Source organism: Tiliqua scincoides, chromosome 2 (assembly GCF_035046505.1).
Source record: "Tiliqua scincoides isolate rTilSci1 chromosome 2, rTilSci1.hap2, whole genome shotgun sequence".
Classification (NCBI taxonomy): Eukaryota; Metazoa; Chordata; class Lepidosauria; order Squamata; family Scincidae; genus Tiliqua; species Tiliqua scincoides.
The window spans coordinates 151,143,417-151,162,054 of NC_089822.1; the positions used below are offsets into that span (position 1 = coordinate 151,143,417).

At 43.8% G+C, this 18,638-nt stretch overlaps 1 protein-coding gene across 5 annotated transcripts in view; it reads left to right on the top strand.

Moving 5' to 3' along the window:
* Positions 1–16,559, top strand: part of TBC1D16 (TBC1 domain family member 16) — a 64,492-nt gene extending 47,933 nt beyond the window's left edge. For 4 of the 5 annotated variants that reach the window (XM_066615268.1, XM_066615267.1, XM_066615270.1 and 1 more), the window contains 9 exons: positions 1,651–1,848; positions 7,562–7,709; positions 9,100–9,267; positions 10,353–10,501; positions 10,949–11,083; positions 12,571–12,757; positions 13,452–13,631; positions 15,241–15,387; positions 15,595–16,559. In XM_066615268.1, the coding sequence (XP_066471365.1) occupies positions 1,651–1,848; positions 7,562–7,709; positions 9,100–9,267; positions 10,353–10,501; positions 10,949–11,083; positions 12,571–12,757; positions 13,452–13,631; positions 15,241–15,387; positions 15,595–15,840 (1,558 nt within the window). In that variant the 3' untranslated portion in view covers positions 15,841–16,559. The remainder of the gene's footprint in view (positions 1–1,650; positions 1,849–7,561; positions 7,710–9,099; positions 9,268–10,352; positions 10,502–10,948; positions 11,084–12,570; positions 12,758–13,451; positions 13,632–15,240; positions 15,388–15,594) is intronic. The other variant, XM_066615269.1, reaches the window with a different exon arrangement.
* The last annotated feature ends 2,079 nt before the right edge of the window (positions 16,560–18,638 follow it).

Sequence of the window (18,638 nt, forward strand, 5' to 3'; positions counted from 1 at the left end):
AGTTATGGCTGAGTGTGTGCACTTGTAAAGAATGCAGAGTTGTGTTTATTTTATTTTTGAGAGCAAAATTTATCTAGGCAGGCCCCCTTAGACAATGCTTCTACTGCATCTTCATGCACAATGATAAGGGTCCTAAGCCCCTTCCCTCCCAACCTGGCACACTCCATGATGACCAGGCAATGCTCTGACAGGTCAACCGTTTTCTGCCGCAACTGCAGCAACCTAACAGAGCCACCAGTAGATCTGTGTAGTGGGTGAACTGTTAATCATTGCTACATAACTGTTGTATGTTAATTCATAATTCTATGAAGAATAGACACATGTCGGGCAGGGTGTTTGAGTACATGAGATAGGTTTTAAGTCATTAGTTTCTTCAGATGATGTTGACAAGAGATAATGTAGCTAAGAACAGCCCAGTACACAAGGGGTTGTGTGGGTGGTGACTAGTCTTCCTCAATGTTGCATTCCAAACTGCTTATGCAGTTGTCAAAGTGATGTGGGGGACAAGCTTTCTTTGTAAAGGAAAGATCCCAGGGTAGTGGTAGAGCACATTCTTTGCATGCAGAAGATCCCAACTTCAATCCCTGGCTTCTCCAGGGACAAAGGATGTCTGGTGGTAGAGACTGGGAAAGACCTGCCAGGGAAATCTTGGAGAGCCACTGTCTGCCAGGGTGGATAGCACTGAGTTAGATTGCTCAGTGGTTTGCCTGAAGGCAGGTTTCTGCACACACATATTCTTTGGCATGGCAACTGTGTGAAAAGTTGGTGACCCGAGTTTGTATTTCTTACGCACAGTGTGCTATGTGTTTCATTTTGTTTTTTCTTTTGTCCTTCTAACAACCCAATGGGAGAAGCTACTGTTCCTAGTTTATGAATGGAGAATGATAGCCAAGAGAGGTTTATTCAAGACTGAGTCTCTGGCAGAAATGGAACTTGAACTCAAGCTTTTTTTCCCTCCCGTTCAGCACTCCATTTTCTAGCATAAGGAACACACAGCCTCTCAACTGCCTCTATCATTACAAGTGCATTTGAAATCTTTGAAATTATGAAATCTTTCTCTCCCCTTCCCCAGCACTATCCTGCTTCCAAGAACTCACTTGTCTTCTCCCCAGCGATCTGGGTTTTGAACAGTCATCCGTTTGGGGCAAAACTTGCCAAGCTACTATCACATACTGAATAATCTAAATGAGCAGGAAACCTGTGAAAAATGGTATATGAATAGCTTGACTAATAGTTATAGTACAAATAGCTTGACTATGGGGTTTGGGTTACTGATCCTGCAAGCCATGCATTGAATCAAGACATGTTGCAAGCTCTTTTGCACAAACCACTTTGCCACTAGGGAAAGGCAGCATCTACTGATTTGTGACATTTTAAGGACATGAAACATGTCTTAAATTTATCTGTGTTTTCAGCTTGCTCCTCCTGCTAGGGCATGTTATCCTTGCAGCAACCAGGTCAGTATAACTGAGGCTGAGGTGATGACTTGTCCAAAGCCACAGAATGAGCTTCATTGCAAAGAGTGAGGTTGAAGCTGGTTTCCCACAACCCAGTCCTTCCGCTACTATACCACACAGACTCTTCAAGTTGTTAACGTTCAAATATTGAGTCTTTCCTCCTTTCTCCTTCTGCCACTCTCATTGTGTGTAGGGAGCCTTGCGAGAGCCACATGATCCACTCAACAAGCTCGAGTTCAAGCCTTGATCCCAACTCCCAGTTCCAGGAGAATAATGGGCAAGTACAGAACTCCAGATGGGATGAGCAGCAGAAGGTGTTTGCCTTGGAACAGATCTGTGGGGTCTTCAGAGTTGACCTGGGACAAATGAGGTCTCTCCGTCTCTTTTTCAGGTAAGAAAATACATTTAGGTCACAATCTTATACCCACTTACATGGGAGTAAGTCCCTTTGAACTCATTGGGCCTTACTTCTGAGTAGACATGCCTAGGATTGCACTTTTAGAGATGTTCAGACACAGTTGCCCTTGCTATAGTTGCCACAGTTATTCGGGTAACTGATAATATAGTGATATCAGAATGAGGTTCCAATCCTCAGTGTTATCAGTAGAGGTGTGATTTTTTTTTTTTCAGTGATAACAAAATAAAAGTACCATACCAATTTCTGCACTTCTCATTTTTGTCAACAAGCAAACAAAAAACACTGAAATTTGCTAATAAAATAACCTGGGAAATCTGCAAAAAAAATTATGGGCTGGATGGGGATGGTGGTGCATGGGTAATGACTGGGACTGCATCTGCTAGAACACTTTTAAAGCGATTATAATAATTTATTCAAATGTGCCCTTGGAATAAAAATGCACAACACTGCTTTCTTTCCTACTAGGGAGAAAATAAATCTGTGAGAAAATATAAAAGCATTTAAGAACATCTCTAGTTATCTGGTGTAAGTCTGCTAAGGAAATTCTAATGCCATCTAGATATAAGCTGAGGTGCATCCCTCCTCAGCTTATATGTTTTAGTCAGCATGTTCTGTGCATTCTGGTATTAATTTGAGACAGTGAACCAAGTCATCTGTTATGAAGGAACTTTACTGAGCCTTCAAACGAAAGATTTGAAAGTACGCCTGATTTGATATGTCCACATACATGGCTGTTCTTACCCTACGTTGAATATGAAACCTACGTAAAGCTGAGGCAACACATTATAGCAGCAAATGCACTTATTTGCCAAAGTAATATGGAATTGTAGGCTAAGAATTCATAGCTTCTTTATCCCTCTCCCCTGGTCTCTGATCCCAGCCCCAGTTCCTAGGCCTTGTGGTTTCAAAGAAAAGTTTGAAAAGGACAGGCTATGGAGGTATTGGGAAGCTGCCGCCATATAATGCTTCCCTTGTAAGTGACAAAAACAGCAAAGTCTTTTAGACTGGGAGGATGTGGCTCTGTGGTAGAGCATCTGCTCTGCATACAGAGGGTCCCAAGTTCCATCTCCAGTATCTTCAGGTGTGGGAGAGAGAAATTCTTATCTGAAACCTGGGAGAGCTACTGCTAGTCTGTTAACAATGCTGATCTAGAGGCAGTTTCTTATCATATGGTCTATTGTTCTGAATGAGTTTCTCCCCACACCCAGTCAGCTCTGGAGTGGAGGGAAAACATAGCTCTCTCCATGGTAGACCATAGGTTTCGTATGCAGAGCATCTAAAGTTCAATACCCAGCATCTCCAAATAGCCCAGAGGAAAAATACCTGATTGAAGTTCTGGCGACTAACTGACTTTCTATAAGGCAGCTGTCTATGTTTCTGTGGAGTCCTGAAGAGAAAACCATGAGAAGAGAACAAGCTTGAGCCTGTGAATAAGGGGAACAGGCTATAGCTTGGTGGCAGGGCACTTGCTTTGTATGCAAAAGGTCTTGGGTTCATCCCCAGGTATTGCCAGGTAGGGCTGGGAAATACTCCATCTGAAGCCCTGGAGAGTCATTGCCAGAGAATACACTCTTCTTAACTGGGCAAAGAGACACCTCTCAAAGTGGTGTTCCTATTATATTTAGCAGGTAGAGAGCAACTGTCCCTCCTCACTCCAGCATGGCATCTTCTCCCTGGTGTTGCTGGTGTTTCTTCTGTATTTTTTTAAGATGGTAAGCCCTTTGGGAATAGGGAACCATGTATTGATTTATTTTGCTACGTGAACTTCTCTTGTGGAAAAGCAGTATATAAATATTTGTGAGTGTGTGCGCACGTGTGGCCCAATGGTCTGACTTGGTAGGAGTCACAGCTTTATGTGTTCATTTGACAACACAATACAATACAGTGTCATTCCTACAGTCTCATTCTTAAACTTTTCCTGATGACCTGTGGTATGGAATTTTTCATAGCTGCCACATATTGAGTTGACATTTTCATTGACCTATCCACCATGACTCCAAAATCTTTTTAGCTTTATCACCAACAGCTTAAACCCCATCAGAATATATGGGAATTCAGGATTTTTAACCCCATATACTTTATACTAATTGACATTAAATTGCATTTGTGATTTTGTTGTACAGCCACCTAGTTTGGAGAGATCATTTTTGGAGCTCTGCACAACCTCGTTTTGGCTGTTACCATCCTGCATACTTTGATGTCATTTATTAACTTGGCCACCTTGCTGTTCACACCTAACTCCTGGTCATTTAGACATAGAATAAAAGGCACATGTCCCAATGGGTGTACTACTTCTTACTTGTGAAAAATGCCAATTTATTCCTATTCTTTAACCAGTTACCAATCCATAAAAAGATCTGTCCTCTGATTCCATGACTACTGTTTCAAACAGACAAGAAGAGCAGAGCCTACTGAGTTTTGCAGATTGCATCTCCTGCCTTTTTGGTGCTTTTGTAAGCAGCCAGGTGGGTGGGAATAGTCAAAACAGCCTCCCCCTTCCTCCAGCTGCACTGGACGGAGAAGGAGGCTGTCATTGCTGTTATTCTCTTCTGATTTACTCTCAGCAAACTGGACCAGAGCACTGATCAAAGCTCCATTGGTGGCAGGCTGGAAAGGGCAACAGACAGGGGAAGGGCTCCTACATTTATCTTCCCTCTAAACCTTGCCACTCATTGTGATGTTTTTCAAATTGCTTCAGGGAAAGGCCAGCCAAGGCAGACCCTTTCAATGAACTCTAGACAGTTAGTGACGCAGGACTTTGCAGAAACCATGGTGATCTCCTTCAGCAAGGCTCGTTCTATAAGCTTAATAATTTTATCATTCATTTATGCTTTCCACCAATTTTCTTGAAACAGACATTAAACTGATCAGTCTGTAATTTCTCCCAATTTCTTTTTTAAATGTTTGTGTTATATTGGCTACATTTTTAATTTGTCAATATGCTCTAAAACAGCATTTCTCAATGATTGTCCCCCACTGGACCACTTATCATGGCCCACCTATTGGAAGTACCACCGGAAGTAATTGGCAGTGCTTACATCACCAGTTACTTCCAGATTGGGAGGCCAGACAACACGGCGAACGCTGGTAAGAGGCTCAGGGTGGACAGGAGAGTTTTTTCAAATGCACAAAAAGTACACTTTGGAGCTCTGACCACAGAGCCGAGCTTCTACTGCTGCTCATCGCATTGCTTTGCTGGTCTTGCTGCCAGGTGGTGGTCAGGGGGTCTTGTGTGTACCACCAGACACCACCTCAAGTACCACTGGTGGTACTGGTACCACTGGTTGAGCAACACTGCTCTAGAAGCTTATCCTTTTGTTACTTCTATCTAACTCAATTCTTCAGATTCCCTACCTGAGAAGTTAAGTTCAGGCATGGGTATTTATCCCCACCTCCACTTTAATGTAGAAGACAGATGCAAATAATTTATTCAGCTTCTCTGCAATCTCTGGATGCTCTTTGAGCCTTCCTTTTATTCCTCTGTTAGATAATGGTCCAACTGCCTCCCTGGCAGATTTTCTGCTTTTGATTACTTTAAAAACATTTTAAAATTTGCCCTGATGTTTTTAGCCCTATATTCCTCCTGTGTTTTTTGCCCCCCACGTTCCTTATTGTGATCTTCTATTTCTTTTTTTCTGGCTTACACTCCTTTTCCCCATTTTGACAAAACTTCCATTTTCTGAAAGAAGCTTTCTTACATTTTGTAGGTTCCTTGACTCTACTCATGAGCCATGCTGACATCCTCCTGGTGGTGCCTTTCCTGCTTTAGTGGTTGATGTTCTGGATGAACATCTGTTGTGGTGGCTTTAAATAACCTCCATGCACTCTGAAGAGATTTGACCTCTTGACTTACGCATTCAGTGTCTTTTTTACTAATTTACACCCTCATCCCTTAGGATCCGGATGCTGCCTAGCCCCAGTTGACTTTTCTCCAGGGGTCAGTTTGAAAACTCTTGTGCAACTTTTAAAATGTCAAACCCCAGCAGCCTGATCCCACTTTGGTTCAAGTGGAGCACATTCCTTTTGTACAGTTTTGGCTTCTTCCAAAGCATTCCCTGGTGTCTAACAAATCCAGAGCCCAAGGGTTGTTGAGCTCATTTTCACTGTCGCAAACCATGTTTGTTGTGATCTCTGGAAGGAGCCTTTCTCCAGGCCTGAGGCAGCCTCTTGTCCTTTTGTCAACATTTTATATGTCAATTAATTGCTGCTTTCTCCATAGTCCTCTTTCCTTTTTGCAATGATTTCCAGGATCTGTGACTGTTGAGCATATGTGCTTTTCTAGGATCTGGGCTGCATAAAAAAGGAACATGTACCTATATTCCATAAAATTTAGATCCTTTGCAAGCTGCAAGGGGACAAGATGGAAGTTTCTTCTTTATTTAGAACTGGGAAGAGTCGCAGGGCTGTGGCTAATTATCTTCTTAGACACAGGTAAATTAACAGAATTTTCATATCATGTTTATAAACATGGCAGATGTTACACTTTTATTCCATAGTGTTCTTATTCTGCTATTCTTACCCACAAATGCCCTCCAAAAGCAATTCACATCTGGAAAAATTTCACTTTAGAAATTATGGAAGTCAGAGAACATAACAAGCTTTTATTCCTTGAACTGACACACTTTTGTTGTCACAGCTCCAAGGAATGTCTTGGGCTAGAAGCATTTATTTTAAAAATGAAACTGAGAATCTTAAGAAACCAGTGGCCATCCTGCACTGTCTCCCAGATTCTGTGCTATGCGCCCTTGACTTGTGTGGGGAGGGATTTGAGGTTGAAGTATCTAATAATCCTCCCCATCTACCTGTTGTCTCTTTGTAAATCTGTTTAGCGTGGTGATTATTTATGCCATGCAGCCTGGAGCTTGTTTGGGAGGCACACTGATCTTGGCAGCTGGCTCCATCGCAGCTTTGCCCACATACATGTCCTCAGGATCCAGGGTGGGCAGCAAAGTTCCACTCGATACCCTTTCTGTTTGTACAGTGCCTGGCGTACCAGTGCTTTGGTTGATTACCATAAACAACCTGATAAGTGCTACCAGATGTAGACGAAACCGCTCTTTGGATAAAGAGAGGAGAAGGATGTACTCTTAGGCTGTGAGACCTCACAAGCACCAGTTGGGCCACGAACACTCCTAATCAGAGCCGTGTGTACTCTGCAGGGGGGAAATGAAAAGCAACTTCTACACCCAGGAGGGGAAAGCAGAGTATGTGTTTAGAATATATTATGTAGATTAAGGTCAGATGATTTGCATAATTCATTTTGATTGCCTTTTTTAAGTTTTCAAAGACTTGGAATTTGTCATCAAGGACTGGAATTGTACAGGGAAGGAGAGGTGGGAGAAATGGAGCTTGTAATGGAAAATCCGGAAGAGGTGATTAAAAAAAAAATAGGGATCTCTGTAGGGCACAGGCTTCTTCCCTATCACCCTAGAAGGTCTAAATAAATTGATTTCTGAACCTTTTTGGTATGCGTTGCTTCAACAGATGCGTCTGTGACTACAACTGCAAGGGCATGTCTTTGAAGGGATGCTAAATATAGCTCAGCTCAGCCAGGCAGCATGCACTCTGAATTTGCAAACATGACACACTGTCTGTGTCAGCAGTGTTCCACTCTGATACATTCTGGCTAGTGAATTCCACTCTTGACCATCAACTCCCTTTTCTTTCTCCACCCACTTTCCTTCAGTGACGAGGCATGCACAAGCGGGCAGCTGGTTGTTGCTAGCAGGGAGAGTCAATACAAAATCTTCCACTTTCACCATGGTGGCCTGGATAAACTTTCTGAAGTGTTTCAGCAATGGAAGTACTGCACAGAGACCCATCTCAAAGATCAGGTAAGCTGCAAAATTCAGAGTAGAGCAGGGAACCCCCAAACCCGTAAGCACCAAAAACTATGTGTTGCTTCCTAGCAGGGCTTGAAATGGAGACAAGGTTATTTGAGTAGAGTTGCTTGTTTCTGATGTGCCTGGATACTTGCCAGTGCTTTTCAGTACCAGCGTTCTCATGGTTTGTTCGGTTTTTCCTTTCAGATGAGAAGGTTCAGCTTTACTGCCCCTTTATCTGAATAAAAATGGGGGCATCCAAAGTATTCATTTAATCCGAAGTGTGGATTAAAAGGGAGTATAAGCATAAACCCCCTGGCAAATACCACATTTGGATAAATACAGAACTTTAGCCAAATAGGAGTTTCAACTAATGGAAGATTTGCTGTAGAATGCTTTTATTTGGCATTGCAGCAAAATCTGTATTGGCATTTATAAGCTATTCTGTGTCAATTCATCGACATCCACTCAACCATCCTGGAAGGTGGGTTATATTATAGATTTATAGACTTCAGTCTCTAGATTCACTTGTATATTTCTTTTTTGTTGGGGTTTTTGTATACTTCTGTTTTGTTTGTTTGAGGAAGGATGCACACAGTGAGCTTGTAGCTGGAGTAGGATTAGAACTCAAACTCAGAATCCAGTGTCTTTACAGGTCCATGTTGCCTCTGTGTTGAGGTTTTTTTATTCTGAAATATATGACTGTTGGTTCTAGGATTTCTCATAGTCTGTATCCATATTATGTTTTGACAAGGCCTGTTGCCATATCTTGCTTCAATCTACACAAAGGCCCTACAAGGGCCTTAATTATATGTTTAAAGATACTAGAGAAGCTTGTTAGAAACATTGATTTCTAAATTCCCTTCCTTCCCACCAACCCCCTCTTTCCCCCTGCTGCTTTCCCCTCATTATTGTACCATGGGGGCTTGCATCTGTGTTGAGCAACCTTTTGATTTTTAAATTAAATGTCAGCTGCAGTTTTCGCCCTGGAATGGCAAGCACCCTCGGAGAGAGCTTGGCACTGCCGCTTCCCTGTCTTGCTGAACAGCAATCCTTTTGTGTGTGGCCAATCAGATGTAATTTATTGCATGCATTCCTGGGCAGACTCAAGATATCACTGCAAGCCATGTTTAATTTTGGTCCTAGATAGAGGAGGGTGGGAAAGGAAGCTGCCTTAACGAAGCCGTTTTGTGCTGCTCTGGTTCTTTTACTCCCATTATGGTTGCTGGCTTTGGCCAGAAGCCTCCCCAACTTCCAAGCTTAGTATTTCTCCCAGAACAGACCCATGATGAGGTCTTCGTTTGCAGGGATGTGTGTGTGTGACTGCGATAAGCAATGGAAACGGAGGGAAGGATTCTGCGGCTATTGCAGTAGCCCTCTGTCCTGTTTGTGTCCCAATTAGCAGCTCACTGATGTGAAGACCTGCATGCAGTTCTCCATCCGCCGGCCCAAGCTGCCTTCCTCAGAGACTCACCCAGAGGAGAACGCTTACAAGCGCTTGGATGTCTCTGCATGGCTCAATCACCTGAATGAAGCTGGACAAGTGGAGGAAGAGTACAAGCTGAGAAAGGTGAGGAAGCCGCAGTGGCATGCATGTTCTGCTTGTGGTTGCAACCAAGGAAAGGTCTTCAGGTGGACCAGTTGCTCTTATTTTGCCAGAAACTCTTAAATGTGCACCTAGTCAAAAAATGGAATGGCTGTTCACAAGTCTGTCTTCCCTCTCATTGCACATACCCAACATGATAAGGGGATATGAGATTGTACCCACGGCCCCACACCTGCTATGGCATGCACAGCAGCCATACTCCCCATATGTGGAGTCTAAGGTGAGTAGCAACCATATAGAGGCTTCTGAATATTAGTTGCAGAGGAACGGTGGGGAGGGGGGCAGGAGAGAGGCTGTTTCCCTCTCTAGCTTGTGGCCTTCCCATAGGCCTCTGGTTGGCCACTCAGGAAATGAGGGTGCTGGACTAGATGGGCCTTTAGCCTGACCCAGCAGGGCTCTTCTTGTATTCACATAATTGGAGCCTTGACTGAACATTGTTAATGTGCAGAAAGTTGATTCTTGCCTCAACGTGCAAAGTTGGGGGGGGGGCGGGGCTAAATGGTAGAATTCCATTCATATATGGAGCATTTGTAGAAAGTAGGCTCTAGTTTTTGCCTAGGAGTTTCAATGGGGGATCAACGAAGACAGCAAAATGCAAAATATGGTAGCATTTTTCTCATTGGGTATGTATGCTAGACTGTGGCATGAGAACCAATGGATGTTTCTAATATGCTTATGGAATATGTCATGAACAAGCCCAAAGAAAGCAATTGACACTGTCTGGCTTAAAATAATTAAAGTATGTGTGTGGGAGTACAACTGGGTACAAGTGTGAAGATTCCAAGATTGCGGATTAAGCTGTGATGTGAGAACGACACATTAATTGTATAGGCCCTCCAGGGGGGGTATTGACATTGAAATGAGTTTGATTTGTGTCTCCTCTGGGAAGAGGGGGGCCATTACTTTCCCTCTAAACCTGTTCAGATTGTGGACTCTTGAATCAAGGCATCACTTGTCAGAGGAGTGCAAAAGAGGTTCAGTTTCAGAAACTGACACTTTTCTCTGTTGCAACTATTTATTCTTCCTCCCACTGTTCCTCTCTTCCCCAGGCTATTTTCTTTGGTGGGATCGATGTCTGCATCCGTGGTGAGGTCTGGCCCTTCTTGTTGCGCTATTATAGCTATGAATCCACTTCAGAGGAGAGGGAGATGCTGCGAGTGCAGAAGAGAGGAGAATACTTTGAGATACAGCAGAAAAGGTAATGAGGATTGCTGGTGGCTCCTACTCCAATCATTCAGTCTAGTTGTAAATAGCCTATAAGCAGTGGATGAGGTTTAGTCATTGACCTACCCATCTGTTCCCCAAAGCATCTTCCTTCTGCAAACTTTTCCTGGCAGCAGTGATGGTGAGATGGTGACTAACTGGACAGTCCTATAAATGTTTACCCAAAAGTAAATTCCACTATGTTCAGTGGCCATCCATTGCTCATTAGCAGGAGATCCCTATTGAGTCCTTAGGAGGCGAGCTTGCTGCAGAAGGAAGGCAATTACTCAGTTACCACAAGTGCCCCAATTCTTTTTATTTTTATTTTGGGCCTTACCTATAAGACTAGGACTGAAAGAATCTCTGGTTCTCCCCCCCCCCCCCAATTTCATTTAACAGCAACTGGATTGAATATGAACTGATATTTGTATGTGATGCTTAGACTCTCCATGACACCAGATGAGCAGAAGGCATTCTGGAGGAATGTGCAGTTCACAGTTGACAAAGATGTGGTGAGGACTGACCGTAGTAACCAGTTCTTCCGAGGAGAAAACAACCCCAATGTGGAAACTATGAGGTGATTATTTTTACCCTATTAACATAAAAGAAATGTATGGAGAACTTTCTGCACAGTTGGAAAGCCTAGATCAATCAGTGCTGTGGATGCACCTCTTCAAGGGACTGTGCTTCCAGCTGAACCGTGAAAGACACACAGGCCTTCAGCCTGAAGCAATGGATACTGTTGGAACACCTGATGGTTATTTTATTTGTTCTTTCCTCATTTTCTAGAAGACTATCTAGACTTGGTCAGCTTGTGTCACAAACAGCAGAGCAGCAGATAATGCATGTTTTTTACACTGTAATTCTTGTATCTTCAATTCTCGTTAGCCACCTTAGGCATCCTATGTTATGGGAGGACAGGAGGGATACAAAGATTGTAAATGCATAAAAATTGTTTGGGGGGCTATTCACTCAGATGCATCTGCATGTACTCTGACACCTGAGATTGTAAGCGTCTTGTTCCCACTGCATATTGTTAGGAATTCTTAAAAAAAAACCGGGGGAAATAAGGGTATGTGCACCTTCTGAAACCACTTTCTGAACTTTTTTTTGTTGAAAAGCCCTATATAAATATTCTTAATAATACACAGCTGAGATTTCATTGTTCCAAATTCGGCTGGGCTCAGCAATATTAAGTATTTAGCAGCGGAGAGCAAATTTTATAAGTGGCATATTTGAAATGTAAAATGGGCTAGAGAGCATGGTTGGAAGACATGTAGCTAGTTGCCATGCATGTGGTGGCTGAATGTTTTACCTTATTCTGAAGGCCAAGACATTTCAGAATCTCAGTCCTATTCATGCTTAGTCAGAAGTTTCATTGTGTTTAATGGGACTTACGCCCTGGAAAAGTGTCCATAGGATTGCAGTCTCAGTGATTTAAGTTGCTCCTGAAACTCAAGACATTATTAACACATTAAATGTGATTGGATAGTGCCCTTGTTTAATTTATGGAAACATTTTAATCAGTCCTTTTTAAAGTTTTGAAACACACATAAAAATCATGTCAATTCAGACTTTTTAAACCTTTGCATGACAGGGGTTGCCAGCTTTTCAACTATAGGGCTCTTGGACCTTAAACAATTGTGTAAAGGCAGGAATTTCAGCAGGTGCAGCTTGTTATCTGTGAGATGAAACAATTGTTTTATACAATTGTTAAAGGTCCAGGAGCCCTGAAGTTGAAAGGTTGGCCACCCATGGCATACAGTAAAACCATCATGTTTTCAGATGTGTCTGTAACCTCACTAAGAACCAAGACACACAGATTATTTGCAAGTCTTGTGGTGTTTGATGTAACCCACTCCTACTCTACGTCCTGCTTGGTAGCTGGGAGGTAAACCCTCAAGTTTCTGAAATGTGTCCTGTGGCTGTTGCAAGATGCCATTTGTGACGATGCTAAAAAGAGACTTCTTATAAGCACTTTATTGTAGGACAGGGATGTGGAGACTTTCTCTTATGGGGAAGCTATACCAACATCGCCCTCTGGCCTTTTGCTTGTCATTCTAGACAAATCTTGCTGAACTATGCTGTGTACAATCCAGACATTGGCTACTCCCAGGGGATGTCTGATCTTGTTGCCCCCATCCTTGCTGAGGTCCTGGATGAATCGGATACTTTCTGGTGCTTTGTGGGTCTGATGCAGAACACTATCTTTATTAGCTCTCCTCGTGATGAGGATATGGAGAAGCAACTGGTGAGCATTTGAGATTTTAGTGCGCTGCTCCTTTCTCTGCTCCTTTCTCTTCCCACTCCCTTTATTCCCAAGTAAAGCAGAACTGCGGCATAACTTATCCATGTTGCTGCTAGCAGTTCTAGGACATCTGATTCAGAGAAGTTGACTTTTTCTTTCCTTTCCTTTTTGGAACTGCCAGTAGGATATTGCATCCTCAGACCACAATAACTTCCCCAGGGAACCTTGGGCTTGTGGCTGCTGGCTTTTTTGAGAGTCTCGGGAAGTAGAGGGCAAATGCTGTGTCACCGAGTCAGTTCATCCGCTGTATCCACAGGCTCACTTGCATAAGTACCTGCTGTACAAGCAGATTTCCAGTGTGAGCAGTGCAATCTCAACTAAGCATACTTGTGGAAGCTGCAGCAGCAGCAGCTTCATGTGCTTGTATGAGCAGTGGGCATAGTGTCACGTAAACCAGGGATCTAGGAGCAGGGGCCCCTGGACAGAAGTAGTTGTTGCAGTGTCCATAATATAATGGACTGCTTGTTATCATTATACTTGTTTTGGACTGCTAGCAATTATGTTTGCGAATGAGCTGGTGGTTAGAACATATGAACCAACTCTAAGAGGCACGTGCACTCCTGAGCCTGTGGGAGTTGTCCCTTCCACATACTCCCCCCCGACCCTGGCTTGGCTGAGCACCAGTCTCTCTTTGCAGATGTACCTGCGTGAACTGCTGCGGCTGATGCACGTACGCTTCTACCACCACCTGGTCTCCCTTGGGGAGGATGGTCTACAGATGCTTTTCTGTCACCGATGGATCCTCCTCTGCTTTAAGCGCGAGTTCCCAGATGCAGAGGCTCTTCGTATATGGGAAGCCTGCTGGGCTCACTATCAGGTGAGGCCTTGGGGACAGGGACGTTCCCCTTTATTGGGAACTCCTGCATGGCTTCTTGGGAGCTGCAGACTGGGAATGTTGCCAATTGCAGCTACCAGTTTTCAGCCCTCTCTCCCTCCCCCAGCCATTAGCTGGATATGTGGGCCCCTCCCTCATCTTGACAATCTGCTGGTCTTCTCCCCCACTGTTGCCTCTGACATTACACAAATTGATGCAAATTTCACCCTGACAATTCATTACTGAGCTCCTGGGTTGCTCTTGCTGCTGTCGAAACCCATCAACCAGAAAAGCTCTCAGCCCTCCTTAAAATTGTCAATGTAGCTTGGTGGCCTCACTTTCTCCAAGCTGCAAGTGTTAAGGGGGGGGGGTACACAACGACATACACACATGCTAATTTTCAACTTTCCTATGAGGTTAGCCTTGAGACTGAGCAGCAGGGAAGAGCGTATGGTTTCTGTCTGACCTGGCCTTGTCTGTAAGAGGAGGCTGCCACCAGACTGTGTTAACCATATGCTCCTTGCTCACATTTCTCTCTACCAAATAGTTGCTCTTTAGTGGTGATTGGGGCTGGGAGGGGGAGGGAGGGAGGGCTTGAATGAGCTTGCTTTAAGTTAGCATGAAGTGAAGCCATTCCTCATAGCAGTGATTTCACTTCCCATAACCAGGTAGTCTTGAAGGACTCCCACACTAATAAAAGCCACAATATTAGCAACTATAAGAACTTGAGCCTATGAGCAGAATTATTGAAAACTGAGCATCTGATTAAATTTAAACTGTTAGTACAGTTTTAAGAACTTCATTGTAATTCTGAAATATTTTGATAAGGTAAAGAAACACATATTGGGACCACACGATGATGATGTGGTTTGGAACTGGACACACTGTGGGAAAAGGCAGTATATGCAGTGGGTGACATAGTCTCATTTCCTGGCCAAAAGAAAACCTAATAAGTTTCCCATCTCTGGACACCAGGATTTGCCATGTGATCTTCCAGTTTGATTTCTGCTTTTTCTGCAGTCCTGATTTCAAAAAGAGTCAGCAATTGTTTTTAGGAAGTATCCTCCTAAGCTTCCACCCTGTAAGGAGTCTCCATGTAGCTGTTTGATTGAATGTGGCCTTTTTGCCGCTTTGGAAGCATCAGCTTTTGACTGTGTTGACATATAACAGCGATTAATATAAGGGATCTTACAAGGGTTAGAATGAACCTACCCCAGCCAGTACTATGGCTCTTCTAGGTGGATTCTACATTATGTGAAAGCACTAAGGCTGCTCCCTGGAGCTCAAATTATGAGGGAGAGGAAGGTAGGGAACCATTTAATAAAATCCAAAAGTTCCCCCACTTCCTGCCTTCAATGTTGGTAATATCTGCTTCCCCATAACTTATGAAAGAATTGGGCAGGGAGGGTCAGGCTGATTCTTAGCCCCTCCCCCATAATTTAAGCACTGGATTGAAAGTGGATAACTTTTTACCTTTTACCACATCATTCCTATCTTTGCATAGTCTTATCTCTGACATTTTTCCCCTAAGCCAAAAAGCTCTTAAAAGCTGTCTTGCTGTTGTATTTTTACCTGCCTCTTGATCACTTGCTTTTTTATGTTGTTGCTGCAGACCGACTATTTCCATCTCTTTATCTGTGTGGCCATTGTGGTGATCTATGGAGATGATGTCATCGAACAACAGCTGGCAACTGACCAGATGCTGCTACACTTTGGGAACCTGGCTATGCACATGAATGGAGAGCTCATACTCAGGAAGGTAAATTAAAATTATAATGTTTTAGAGGTGGTGTAAAACTTGTTCTGTAGCTCAGTTTAGGTCTCTTGCAATAAGCTTCTCTTTATCATCCCTGTGGATAATGATGAATCTGTATTGTAATGTGGGACAGACACCAGTTGAGACAAATTCCATATCCCACTATTGTTGCTTTCTTCCTTAACACCCTCTATTCTGTCCCACCTCCAGGCTAGAAGTTTGCTGTATCAGTTCCGCCTGCTGCCCCGAATCCCCTGCAGTCTGCATGATCTGTGTAAACTGTGTGGAACTGGCATGTGGGACAGTGGCTACATCCCCGCTGTGGAGTGTACTGGAAACCATCCAGACTCAGAGAGCTGCCCTTATGGGGGCATGGTGGATGAACCATCCCCCAGGCCAGGAAACGACGGCAGAAAGGGACTAAAAACACGAGAGGTCTTTGCCTTCCGGAAATGACAGTTCTGGGTATATAATGACCACCGAAGAAATAGGCACAGAAGGAATTGGCACAATTAGGGACACACTCTCAACAGAAGTCTGAAGAAGAGGGAATGGGGATGTTTTCAGATTGCAAAGGGAAGGGTGGATGGGGGAAGGATTATCATGATAATGGAGTCTCTTTCACAGTCAGTGCTGGATCCTGACTGATGGGTCTCACACCAGGAAAGAGTGATATTCTGCCTGTCATGTGACTGTGTTATTGCTCTGCAGTTCAGAACACATGACGGGAGTGCACAAGGTTGAGCCTCATGAATTAGTGTCACAAGTGACAAAGGAATTTCCCTGCCCCACGACCTGCTGCAGGAGAACATAGACTGCTTAAGAAGATGTCTTTGACCAGCAATGTTGATGAAGGGTAAAGGGCTGGACCAGCTTTGCCCCTTCATCTCAAACACTCTCATGCACTTGTGCACGCATGTGTTGCTTTAACCAAAACTACACAGCTCACTGGCTTCTGTATAAAGCCATGATGATCACTTGGAATATAGTCTGCCAAAACAATAATAAAATTGCATACTTTTGGGTTCCTAAGGGAGATATTTCTCTGTGTATGTGTCTAAAGTCTGATTAATTTTTGTTTGTAGGTCAAAAATCAAAATTTTGCAGCCAGGAAAGGAAATTCTACCAGTTCACTGTGAATATAATAAATTATGCAAATCTTCATATCATGCAAATTTTTGAATATTTGATCTACCTCTTCCATCTGAAAGTACAGACAGAACTCATCCCACACCACTTATAACATTTTGGAGACACTTTTGTCCCATTAGGTATCGGGGAGCTTTTGAAATTAAGATAACTTGGACAGAGGAATCGGCTCAGAAATTGAGCTTTAAGGCCCATCTTTATAGCTACAGCCTGCCCCCCTTATCCATGATCTTCCACTGTAAAAGCTGCTAAAATTAAGTTCTACAAGAGATGGAAACACTCAGCTGGGCTTAGGGTTTAAGGTGTATCTGTAGTGGTGGGGGTGCTGTTAGGAGGAAGTCCTCTCTGCAACTTTAATCTAGCTCTGAGCACCATGAATAAACAAAAGACACAGGCATTTTTTTTTGCCATGATTGGTTTGCATGTGGCAGTAGTCTCCAGCACTCACAACTGCCAGTCTCCTAGGTGGGGAACCAGAAAGGCTGTTTGATTTCCCAGAGGATTTGTTTTGCTAATTTTTAGCCCACTGATATAATGTTGCAGAAAGAGAAAAGCCCCTATGTCCAGATCAGGCTGCATTGCAAATACTACTTTTCACGGCATTTGAAAGTTTTTAGTTGGCAACCTTCAGTCTCGAAAGACTATGGTATCACGCTCTGAATAGTGCTTCTGGCACAGTGTCTAGTGTGGCTGAAAAGGCCGATTCGGGAGTGACAATCCCTTCCACACCGGGAGCAAGTGCAGTCTGTCCCTGGTCTGTCTCCCTGGCTATGGGCCTTCCTTCTTTGCCTCTGCCTCAGTCTGTTGGCCAAGTGTCTCTTCAAACTGGGAAAGGCCATGCTGCACAGCCTGCCTCCAAGCGGGCCGCTCAGAGGCCAGGGTTTCCCACCTGTTGAGGTCCACTCCTAAGGCCTTCAGATCCCTCTTGCAGATGTCCTTGTATCGCAGCTGTAGTCTACCTGTAGGGCGCTTTCCTTGCACGAGTTCTCCATAGAGGAGATCCTTTGGGATCCGGCCATCATCCATTCTCACAACATGACTGAGCCAATGCAGGCGTCTCTTGTTTCAGCAGTGCATACATGCTAGGGATTCCAGCATGTTCCAGGACTGTGGAACTTTGTCCTGCCAGGTGATGCCGAGGATGCGTCGGAGGCAGCGCATGTGGAAAGCGTTCAGTTTCCTCTCCTGTTGTGAGCGAAGAGTCCATGACTCACTGCAGTAAAGAAGTGTACTCAGGACGCAAGCTCTGTGGACCTGGATCTTGGTATGTTCCATCATCATCTTGTTGGACCAGACTCTCTTTGTGAGAAAAGTACTACCTTTCCAAAGCCTCCTTTTTACACCTGTTTGAGTATGACAGTCAGTCATTTTCAAGGAGTTAAGTAGTACCTTCACTTGCTCACTAGGAACAGAACCAACTTTTGAAGTTTGTTCATTAGCTGGCACAGGGCCGCACAGCTTGTGCCCTGCCAAATACAGTTTGCAGCCCTGTACTGTATTGGGAAGCTGCCAAGTGCTTGACACTCCTCTTCCCCCCCCCCTTCACAACTTGAGACAGACACCAGCTCTAAGTGACTGAGTTCCTGCTGGGGCTGGATTGCAAGTTGTGCATGCCTATCCTCAATGTGTCAGCCTGCCTCTTTACAGAAGGGGTGCAACCTAGCTGCTGGGTCCTACATTCTAGAAGAGGGAAATCATACCTCTTCTTAATTTGCAAGATACTTTTCTTTTACAAACATTCAGTAAAAGAAAAAGCACCCTGCCTTCAGAGTGGTTGAGGCAATGAGCAAAAAATGGTTTTGTACAGGGGAGAAAACAAATTTATTTTCAAAATGTGTACAGTGTTTCCATGACAATATACTCATTCTTCAGCTTCAGGAGGCTGGCTTGTAAATTAAAAAGAAAAAGTGTGTTGGATAGGACAGAGCAACTAATTATGGAGGAAGCAGTTTCATATCTTCTCCTTCACTTGCCCTTCACCTGCTGCTAGAGCCCCGTAATGAAAGCACTGAAGACTAGACAGATAAGAGATTCTCCAGTTAATTCTGCTGATTCAAGGACGGAACCCCCACCTCAACTAATCTAGTCAGCTACTTGTCCAGCCT